Source organism: Salmo salar, chromosome 09, assembly GCF_965601325.2.
Source record: "Salmo salar chromosome 09, fSalSal1, whole genome shotgun sequence".
NCBI classification, from domain to species: domain Eukaryota; kingdom Metazoa; phylum Chordata; class Actinopteri; order Salmoniformes; family Salmonidae; genus Salmo; species Salmo salar.
In genome coordinates this window covers 152326781-152338563 of record NC_138299.1, presented here as the reverse complement: position 1 = coordinate 152338563, position 11783 = coordinate 152326781, and the positions used below count along the sequence as shown (strand labels likewise).

Here is an 11783-nt window from a genome sequence, read left to right as displayed (position 1 = left end):
AGAGATGGAGGGAGAGCGAGAGAGAGAGAGAGAGAGAGAGAGATGGAGAACAAGAGAGGGAGGAGAGCGAGAGATGGAGAACAAGAGAGGGGGGAGAGAGATGGAGAACAAGAGAGGGAGAGAGAGATGGAGAACAAGAGAGGGAGAGAGAGATGGAGAACAAGAGAGGAAGAGAGAGATGGAGAAACAAGAGAGGGAGAGAGAGATGGAGAACAAGAAAAGGAGAGAGAGAAAGATGGAGAACAAGGGAGAGAGAGATGGAGAACAAGGGAAAGAGAGATGGAGAACAAGGGAGAGAGAGAGATGGAGAACAAGAGATGGAGAACGAGAGAGAGAGATGCGGCACAGTCCCTTCCTCCAGATCCATAGTTCATATGGCGATTTCTGTTGAAAGAAGGTCCTGAGTATGAATCATTTATTAACTCTCCAAGACATTAACCACCTCCATTCCAGCCATTACTATGAGCCATCCTCCCCCCAGAAACCTCCACTGAGACTTGTGTATGTGTGTATTACCTTTTGGGTCCACGTGTGCCAGGTAGGTGAGAGTGCAGTGGTTCGGTCCGTGGCGCTGGATCAGGTAGCCAGTCTGGATGGACACAGCTCGTACCATGTCCTTCTTTGGGGGGTATTTCTACAGGAACAGTGGAACAGCCCTAGTAAGCACAGAACACCCCTATCTGAGGAAATGGTCTCAACCACTGACAGTTAGTTCAATTGCTGTAAATACAATTGACTCCAGATATTTGGGTTTATTTTGCATGAGTGCACTATACAGCCAGAACATGCAAATATCCAAAGCAATTCAATCAAAATGAATTTCAAATAAAACCATTATGAACTGCCCTGCACTTAAGAGTTTAAATGTAAAAGATGATATTCACTTATCAAGAGTTTACTGCACAAAGTAATATATATTGTGGAGGGGTAAAGTGACAGTAAGGATTCTCTCTCCTCTCCTGTAGATCGACTGCTCTGACATCTGGCCATGTCTCGCCCAATACCTCTCACCTCTGCCTAAAGCCAATACCTCTCACTAAAGCCAATACCTCTCACTAAAGCCAATACCTCTCACTAAAGCCAATACCTCTCACTAAAGCCAATACCTCTCACTAAAGCCAATACCTCTCACTAAAGCCAATACCTCTCACTAAAGCCAATACCTCTCACTAAAGCCAATACCTCTCACTAAAGCCAATACCTCTCACTAAAGCCAATACCTCTCACTAAAGCCAATACCTCTCACCTCTCACTAAAGCCAATACCTCTCACCTCTCACTAAAGCCAATACCTCTCACCTCTCACTAAAGCCAATACCTCTCACCTCTCACTAAAGCCAATACCTCTCACCTCTCACTAAAGCCAATACCTCTCACCTCTCACTAAAGCCAATACCTCTCACCAAACCCAACGTGAGAAAAGTTGCTATGTTTGTGTGGATGTTCTGTATGTGGATGTATGTTGTTTTTTATAGTGTCTTGCAGGTTTGTTGAGTGTTTGCATGTGGAAGCTTACAGCAGCAGTCACATGAGTTTTCCACTTAACATTGATCACACACACACACACACACACACACACACACACACACACACACACACACACACACACACACACACACACACACACACCAGAGAGAGAGAGAAAGAAAAACATGTTGAGTGCTTCCTTCTTCACAGGATGCCTCGATCTCCCTCTCCTCCTCCACTGGGCAGAAAAACAACCACAGCATGTGGGCCTAATTCCAAACCAAACCCTTATCCCCTTCCTTTCTGCCCTAGGTGACTAGTCTTGTCAGGTCTGACTGAACAGGAGAAAGGAGAGCGGTATTATAAGGGTTCCAGAAGGCTCCTCCAATAAGCTCAAGTCAAGGTTCTACCATCTTGCTTTCAACTTCTCAAAAGGTCGTGAAGGACAGATCGTGAAGGACAGATCGTGAAGGACAGATCGTGAAGGACAGATCCTGAAGGACAGATTGTGAAGGACAGATCGTGAAGGACAGAAGGGAAGGAGATACATTTTCAGTTTGGCATTGAGCCACTGTACTGTGAGTGATCTAACCCAGAGCTACCACTGCCCTATCCAGCGCGCACACACGCTTTATCCAGCGTTAGCAGTGGCACGGACCGACAAAGCTTTATTCAAATGCCAGAGGATTATTTAACCAAATACAATCTTACTAAAGTGAGCAAATAGTCCACTTAAACACACATTTAAACATGACACACACTTAAACACATGACACACCTTTATCAAACGGCACCTACGTAGACACACACAACCACTAAAGATACTCCAACATGTTCATTTAAATAGTGGACAGTCCCACTGTAGCATTTGTTTCCCACTGACGTCAAGGGAGACTATACTGCAGGTCTGTTCTCTCTTCTCTTTCTCCCTGCAGAGCGTCGCACAACCAGTTGGCTATCCACTGAGACTTCAGGGACATTCAGCCATGTTGCTGACCCTTATCTGGTTTCTTCAGATCTACAAACACTGAGGGGGAAGTGCAGGGCTGTCCAAGACTCCAACCCTGTTCCTGGAGACATACCGTCCTGTAGGTTCTCCAACCCTGTTCCTGGAGACATACCGTCCTGTAGGTTCTCCAACCCTGTTCCTGGAGACATACCGTCCTGTAGGTTCTCCAACCCTGTTCCTGGAGACATACCGTCCTGTAGGTTCTCCAACCCTGTTCCTGGAGACATACCGTCCTGTAGGTTCTCTCTCCAACCCTGTTCCTGGAGACATACCGTCCTGTAGGTTCTCCAACCCTGTTCCTGGAGACATACCGTCCTGTAGGTTCTCTCTCCAACCCTGTGCCTGGAGACATACCGTCCTGTAGGTTCTCTCTCCAACCCTGTTCCTGGAGAGCTACCGTCCTGTAGGTTCTCTCTCCAACCGTAATCTAGGGCACCTGATTTTAAAAACTAGCTGGTTGATAAGCTGAATCAGGTTTGTTACAACTGGGGTTCAGGAACAGGGTTGGAGAACCTACAGGATGGTATCTCTCCAGGAACAGGGTTGGAGAGAGAACCTACAGGAGGGTAGCTCTCCAGGAACAGGGTTGGAGAGAGAACCTACAGGAGGGTAGCTCTCCAGGAACAGGGTTGGAGAACCTACAGAAGGGTATGTCTCCAGGAACAGGGTTGGAGAGAGAACCTACAGGAGGGTAGCTCTCCAGGAACAGGGTTGGAGAGAGAACCTGCAGGAGGGTAGCTCTCCAGGAACAGGGTGGGGGAGAGACCCTACAGGAGGGTAGCTCTCCAGGAACAGGGTTGGAGGGAGAACCTACAGGACGGTATCTCTCCAGGAACAGGGTTGGAGAGAGAACCTACAGGAGGGTAGCTCTCCAGGAACAGGGTTGGAGAGAGAACCTACAGGACGGTAGCTCTCCAGGAACAGGGTTGGAGGGAGAACCTACAGGACGGTATCTCTCCAGGAACAGGGTTGGAGAGAGAACCTACAGGACGGTAGCTCTCCAGGAACAGGGTTGGAGGGAGAACCTACAGGACGGTATCTCTCCAGGAACAGGGTTGGAGAGAGAACCTACAGGACGGTATCTCTCCAGGAACAGGGTTGGAGGGAGAACCTACAGGACGGTATCTCTCCAGGAACAGGGTTGGAGAGCCCTGATACTCTTTCCCTGCACATGTTTATACTTACAGCATGTTTGACAGAGTAGTTCATGATGATGTAATCACTGCCAGTGGGCAGCCAAGAGCGCAGTGTGATGACATCACGGTTCCTCAGCGGCTTGGGACACTTCCCTAGACACAGACGAGCCTCATTAACATATACACACACACTGAATGTATGTGTGTGTGTGTGTGTGTGTGTGTGTCGTACAGGAGTAGTAGCCCACGTCTGCGTTAACAGTGAGTTTTCCGATGTCGAAGGTTTCGATGACGTTTCCGTCCCATTTCCTCCGGTACTCGATGTCATGGAGAACATCATACATGGTCTCAGCAGGCACGTCCTTACACACCATCCGGCACTGCAGGAGAAACACACACACACACACCTACCGTTATTTGACCAAACACACACGTGTGTGTGTGTGGGGGGGGGGGGCAGTTTAATAGTAAAACCATAGGCACAATATCAGGCTCTTACAAAGTGAGAGCACACACACCAGTGGCCTGCAAAACTGCCCTAGAGTAACGCCATCTCCATGGTTACCTCAGCCAGGGGAAGACTCCACACCACAACAACACAGACAGAAGATAGGGGGGGGTGGGGGAGGGGAGAAAGCCATAGTGTACTACTTTTAACCCCAGCTACATGGGGATAACCTGGACCAAAAGTAGTGCACTATCTATCAACAGCCTTGTGGGTCCAGCGAGCAGAGCTATAGTCTAACCATCCATCTACCCCTCTACCTACCTACCTACCTACCTACCTACCTACCTACCTACCTACCTACCACTCTCTCTACCACTCTACCTATCTATCTATCTACCTACCTACCTATCTATCTATCTACCTACCTACCTCTCTACCAATCTATCTACCTACCACTCTACCTACCCATCTACCTCTCTAGCAATCTATCTATCTAACTCTCTACCACTCTACCTATCACTCTACCACTCTACCTATCTATCTACCACTCTACCTATCTACCACTCTACCTATCTATCTACCACTCTACCACTCTACCTACCACTCTACCACTCTACCTACCACTCTACCACTCTACCTACCTACCAACCAATCTATCTATCTATCAACAGCCTTGTGGGTCGAGCGAGCAGATCTATAGTCTAACCTTAAAATCTACCTCTCTACCTACCTACCTACCTACCTACCTACCTACCTACCTACCTACCTACCACTCTACCTACCCATCTACCTACCACTCTACCTACCCATCTACCTACCCATCTACCTACCACTCTACCTACCCATCTACCTACCACTCTACCACTCTACCTATCACTCTACCTATCACTCTACCTATCACTCTACCAACCACTCTACCAACCACTCTACCTATCACTCTACCAACCCATCTACCTACCACTCTACCAACCCATCTACCTACCCATCTACCTACCACTCTACCTACCCATCTACCTACCACTCTACCTACCACTCTACCTATCACTCTACCTATCTATCTATCAATAGCCTTGTGGGTCGAGCGAGCAGATCTATAGTCTAACCTTAAAACTATCTCCCTCTACCTATCTACCTACCTACCTACCTACCTACCACTCTACCTATCTACCTACCACTCTAACACTACCTACCACTACCACTCTACCTACCACTCTACCTACCTCTCTACCACTCTACCTACCTCTCTACCACTCTACCCATCTATCTACCTCTCTACCACTCTACCTATATATCTATCTACCTATCTACCTACCACTACCACTCTACCTACCACTCTACCTACCTCTACCTACCTCTCTACCACTCTACCTACCTCTCTACCACTCTACCTACCAACCTCTCTACCACTCTACCTACCTCTATATCTATCTACCACTCTAACACTCTACCAACCACTCTACCAACCACTTTACCAACCACTGTACCAATCTACCCATCTACCTACCACTCTACCTACCTACCTCTCTATCAACAGCCTTGTGGGTCTGTGTTTGGAAGAATGAGCTGTGTGTGTGTGTTGGACTAAGGACTTAAAAGTCACAATGGAACTGAGAGAATAATGGAGTGATTGTGTCTGCAGGGCAGACTGAAACAGGAGAGGAAAAAAGAGGGAGGGAGAGAGAAGACATCACTGTAATTCTATTAAAGTCATTCAGTATACTCCTCTACTGATGAGGGCAGGAGAGACAAATGTCTACTGTGTGCTGATGATCTGGTGCTTCTGTCCCCAACCAAGGAGGGCCTACAGCAGCACCTAGATCTGTCCCCAACCAAGGAGGGCCTACAGCAGCACCTAGATCTGTCCCCAACCAAGGAGGGCCTACAGCAGCACCTAGATCTGTCCCCAACCAAGGAGGGCCTACAGCAGCACCTAGATCTGTCCCCAACCAAGGAGGGCCTACAGCAGCACCTAGATCTGTCCCCAACCAAGGAGGGCCTACAGCAGCACGTAGATCTGTCCCCAACCAAGGAGGGCCTACAGCAGCACCTAGATCTGTCCCCAACCAAGGAGGGCCTACAGCAGCACCTAGATCTGTCCCCAACCAAGGAGGGCCTACAGCAGCACCTAGATCTGTCCCCAACCAAGGAGGGCCTACAGCAGCACCTAGATCTGTCCCCAACCAAGGAGGGCCTACAGCAGCACCTAGATCTGTCCCCAACCAAGGAGGGCCTACAGCAGCACCTAGATCTGTCCCCAACCAAGGAGGGCCTACAGCAGCACCTAGATCTGTCCCCAACCAAGGAGGGCCTACAGCAGCACCTAGATCTGTCCCCAACCAAGGAGGGCCTACAGCAGCACCTAGATCTGTCCCCAACCAAGGAGGGCCTACAGCAGCACCTAGATCTGTCCCCAACCAAGGAGGGCCTACAGCAGCACCTAGATCTGTCCCCAACCAAGGAGGGCCTACAGCAGCACCTAGATCTGTCCCCAACCAAGGAGGGCCTACAGCAGCACCTAGATCTGTCCCCAACCAAGGAGGTTCTACAGCAGCATCTAGATCTGTCCCCAACCAAGGAGGGCCTACAGCAGCACCTAGATCTGTCCCCAACCAAGGAGGGCCTACAGCAGCACCTAGATCTGTCCCCAACCAAGGAGGGCCTACAGCAGCACCTAGATCTGTCCCCAACCAAGGAGGGCCTACAGCAGCACCTAGATCTGTCCCCAACAAAGGAGGTTCTACAGCAGCATCTAGATCTTCTGCACAGATTCTGCCAGACCTGGGCCCTGACAGTAAATCTCAGTACGACCAAAATAATGGTGTTCCAAAAAAAGTCCAGTCGCCAGGACCACAAATACAATCTAGACACCGTTGCCCTAGAGCACACAAAAAACTATACATACCTCGGCCTAAACATCAGCGCCACAGGTAACTTCCACAAAGCTGAGAACGATCTGAGCGACAAGGCAAGAAGGGCATTCTACAACCACCTAAAAGGAAGCGATTCCCAAACCTTCCTTAACAAAGCCATCACCTACAGAGAGATGAACCTGGAGAAGAGTCCCCTCAGCAAGCTGGTCCTGGGGCTCTGTTCACAAACACAAACAGACCCCACAGAGCCCCAGGACAGCAACACAATTAGACATAACCAAATCATGAGAAAACAAAAAGATAATTACTTGACACATTGGAAAGAATTAACAAAAAAACTGAGCAAACTAGAATATTTCAACCTAAACAGAGAGTACACCGTGGCAGAATACCTGACCACTGTGACTGACATTTGACTATGTACAGACTTGGGGAGTATGGCCTTGCTCAATGACCATATTAGAGAAACATATTTCCCTCAGATTACACCGACCCACAAAGAATTCCAAAACAAATCCAATTTGGGTGAAATACCAGTGTTCCATCACAGCAGCAAGATTTGTGACCTGTTGCCACAAGAAAAGAACAAACATCATTGTAAATATAACCCATGTTTATGCTTATTTATTTTCCCTTTTGTACTTTAACCATTTGTACATCGTTACAACACCGTATGACATTTGTAATGTCTTCATTCCGAGTGTAACGTTTACTGTTCATTTGTATTGTTTATTTTACTTTGTTTATTATCTACCTCACTTGCTTTGACAATGTTAACATATGTTTCCCATGTCAATAAAGCCCCTTGAATTGAGAGAGAGAGAGAGAGAGAGAGAGACATGGTGTTTCTGAACCGTAAATTGAAACCCCATGAGTGAGAGATCACGTTTGACAGAACACGTGTGTGTGTTTGTGATCATGGTTGATAGAACACGTGTGTGTGTGTGTGTGTGTTTGTGATCATGGTTGACAGAACACGTGTTTGTGATCATGGTTGACAGAACACGTGTGTGTGTGTGTTTGTGATCATGTTTGACAGAACACGTGTGTGTGTGTGTGTGTTTGTGATCATGGTTGACAGAACACGTGTGTGTGTGTGTGTGTGTGTGTGTATATATGTGATCATGGTTGACAGAACACGTGTGTGTGTGTGTTTGTGATCATGGTTGACAGAACACGTGTGTGTGTGTGTGTGTGTGTGTGTGTGTGTGTGTGTGTGTGTGTGTGTGTGTGTGTGTGTGTGATCATGGTTGACAGAACACGTGTGTGTGTGTTTGTGATCATGGTTGACAGAACACGTGTGTGTGTGTGTGTGTGTTTGTGATCATGGTTGACAGAACACGTGTGTGTGTGTATGTGATCATGGTTGACAGAACACGTGTGTGTGTGTGTGTGTGTGTGTGTGTGTGTGTGTGTGTGTGTGTGTGTGTGTGTGTGTGTGTGTGTGTGTGTGTGTGTGTGTGTGTGTGATCATGGTTGACAGAACAGTACCCATCAATCTGACACATATGATACACACACACCATCCACATATACATACACAAGGATAGCTCTGCTGCCTTAGCGTGTGTGTGTGTGTGTGTGTGTGTGTGTGTGTGTGTGTGTGTGTGTGTGTGTGTGTGTGTGTGTGTGTGTGTGTGTGTGTGTGTGTGTGTGTATATATATGTGATCATGGTTGACAGAACACGTGTGTGTGTGTGTTTGTGATCATGGTTGACAGAACACGTGTGTGTGTATGTGTGTGTGTGTGTGTGTGTGTGTGTTTGTGATCATGGTTGACAGAACACGTGTGTGTGTGTGTGTGTTTGTGATCATGGTTGACAGAACACGTGTGTGTGTGTGTGTGTGTGTGTGTGTGTGTGTGTGTGTGTGTGTGTGTGTGTGTGTGTGTGTGTGTGTGTGTGTGTGTGTGTGTGTGTAATGCTGATGATATGGCTGACTAATGGTTAATGGCTGATAGATTATTGATGATAATGATGCTGATAATAATACTATGGATAATAAAAATCTCTCCCCGGGTTTCAATGCCTCTGCACTTTACACGTCACTGTTCTTCACTGCTATAGACCCTCAGTGAGAACACTACAACAGCCCCCTCGGGGAGAGGAGAACACTACCACAGCCCCCTCGGGGAGAGGAGAACACTACCACAGCCCCCTCGGAGAGAGGAGAACACTACGACAGCCCCCTCGGGGAGAGGAGAACACTACGACAGCCCCCTCTGTGGCGACGTTACCCACTCTGTGGCGACGTTACCCACTCTGTGACAAAACTGCCAGCCTTGTCTGTCAGTTGATGTACCTGCACTCACAGGTTGCAGAACAGGAATCTCTGTGGGAAACAGAACAAGACTTCCACCTGCAGCTTCATACATCACAAATAACTGGTCACACACACACACACACACACACACACACACACACACACACAGTAGCCTGTCCCAACAGTGTGACGTCAGAGCTGATTAATCATGTGTACAGTCCACACACCTCTTTCACCTTCAATTTCCTCTCCCCATTCTCCACCTCTCCCTCCCTCCCTCAAACAACTCCATGTGAGAACACCTGTTTGTCCGCTATCCTGCCACAGACCCGGATACATAGAGCACACACCTGACCCTGGTCCAATACTTTAACAATCTACATTTCCTTTTTTCCTGTAAATAACACGTCCTTGCCCTCCTTTGAGTAATATTCTGAAAGTGTTTCAGTTTAGGACATTATGACTTGTGCTATGGGACTGTGTGACCGAGGTAACCCATATGGTGTCGTCTATTCTTCACGTTCCATTCACCTGAGTACTGGCCTACCCTGTTCTCACCTTAATCTTGTGGAGGGACTTCTCCTCGTCTCCTCCTATAGTCTGGGTCCACACGGTCATGTCCGTCTTATTGTAGCTCAGACTCCAGCCCTCCTCGCTCCCGCACTCCTCCTTGAAGCTGCTGAATGCCCGGTCATCCGGGATCAACACCGACTCCACCGACATAATCTTTTACCCCGGAGCGCGAGCTCGCTCTTCTGCAGTTCACTGGGAAGAACAACGATGGGACCAAACCGAGGTAGGGAAACTCCCGATGGCGGAGAGACCCGAAGCAGACTGGGACGAACGGGTGCTGGTGAGGAGTGACTGAGCTAAACGACGTAACGTTACACCTCTATCCTCTGAGTGAATTATTCCGATAATGTAATAGCTTTATCACACACACACTGAGCACGCAATCCGCGTCTTGTGATGATGTGTGCTTAGAAAGGAGAGTTGCTGAACAAACACGAAGAACGCACAAAAACACGGCTATAAAAATACAAACATCTACACTTTTCATAGAAACTATACAAACACGTGAGTGGAAGCTTTCCGGCGTTTATCTTATAACATTATTGACCCTCTGGCGTGAATCAATTTCAGTTCAATATGGTCCACAGCAGCTATTTAAGTGGGACATACGTGTCCGCTGTCTCGCCGCGACTCCACTAGAGATGACAGGCTGACAGGTCGTATGGTTATGATCAATTGTTGCGCGTTTACATTTCAGTTCCCCTGCGTCGCTGCGTTCCCCCCTATGGTCACTCGACGTCGTCGGGGGGTGATGGTGCAGTGTGACGAATAGAGAGGAAAGCGTTGGAGACACACAGAGAGGCAATAAAATATTGACAACCGCCCACTCGGCTACGTGCACGCAAGTCCCTGTATTAGGGACCAGATATCAGCGCGCCTGGTCCAATAAGCTGACTGTAATCTACTCCCCATTTTTCATGTTGTCGTTTATTTTCTCACTATTTTTCTTGCAATTTCAACAACATAACCATTATTGTGGGATATGGCTATTAGGGGAATGGCTTTAGGCTACTTTAGAAACGTCAAACAAGACCAGTAGCCTACACTAACCTATGGCGATGTACAGACCAGTAGCCTATACTAACCTATGGTGATGTACAGACCAGTAGCCTATACTAACCTATGGTGATGTACAGACCAGTAGCCTACACTAACCTATGGTGATGTACAGACCAGTAGCCTATACTAACCTATGGCGATGTACAGACCAGTAGCCTACACTAACCTATGGCGATGTACAGACCAGTAGCCTATACTAACCTATGGTGATGTACAGACCAGTAGCCTATACTAACCTATGGCGATGTACAGACCAGTAGCCTACACTAACCTATGGCGATGTACAGACCAGTAGCCTATACTAACCTATGGCGATGTACAGACCAGTAGCCTATACTAACCTATGGCGATGTACAGACCAGTAGCCTATACTAACCTATGGTGATGTACAGACCAGTAGCCTATACTAACCTATGGTGATGTACAGACCAGTAGCCTCCACTAACCTATGGCGATGTACAGACCAGTAGCCTACACTAACCTATGGTGATGTACAGACCAGTAGCCTCCACTAACCTATGGCGATGTACAGACCAGTAGCCTACATTAACCTATGGTGATGTACAGACCAGTAGCCTATACTAACCTATGGCGATGTACAGACCAGTAGCCTATACTAACCTATGGCGATGTACAGACCAGTAGCCTATACTAACCTATGGCGATGTACAGACCAGTAGCCTATACTAACCTATGGTGATGTACAGACCAGTAGCCTATACTAACCTATGGCGATGTACAGACCAGTAGCCTATACTAACCTATGGCGATGTACAGACCAGTAGCCTACACTCAGCTATGGTGATGTACAGACCAGTAGCCTCCACTAACCTATGGTGATCTACAGACCAGTAGCCTATACTAACCTATGGCGATGTACAGACCAGTAGCCTCCACTAACCTATGGCGATGTACAGACCAGTAGCCTATACTAACCTATGGTGATGTACAGACCAGTAG

General features: G+C 47.8%; 1 protein-coding gene across 1 annotated transcript in view; it reads right to left on the bottom strand.

Annotated features, from left to right (window-relative positions):
• Positions 1-10601, bottom strand: part of stard10 (StAR related lipid transfer domain containing 10) — a 28845-nt gene extending 18244 nt beyond the window's left edge. The window contains exons 1-4 of the mRNA XM_014215261.3: positions 9750-10601; positions 3844-3991; positions 3661-3764; positions 517-634 (exon numbers count right to left, since the gene is read on the bottom strand). Coding sequence (XP_014070736.2) covers positions 517-634; positions 3661-3764; positions 3844-3991; positions 9750-9914 — 535 coding nt within the window. The 5' untranslated portion in view covers positions 9915-10601. The remainder of the gene's footprint in view (positions 1-516; positions 635-3660; positions 3765-3843; positions 3992-9749) is intronic.
• Between the last annotated feature and the right edge of the window lie 1182 nt (positions 10602-11783).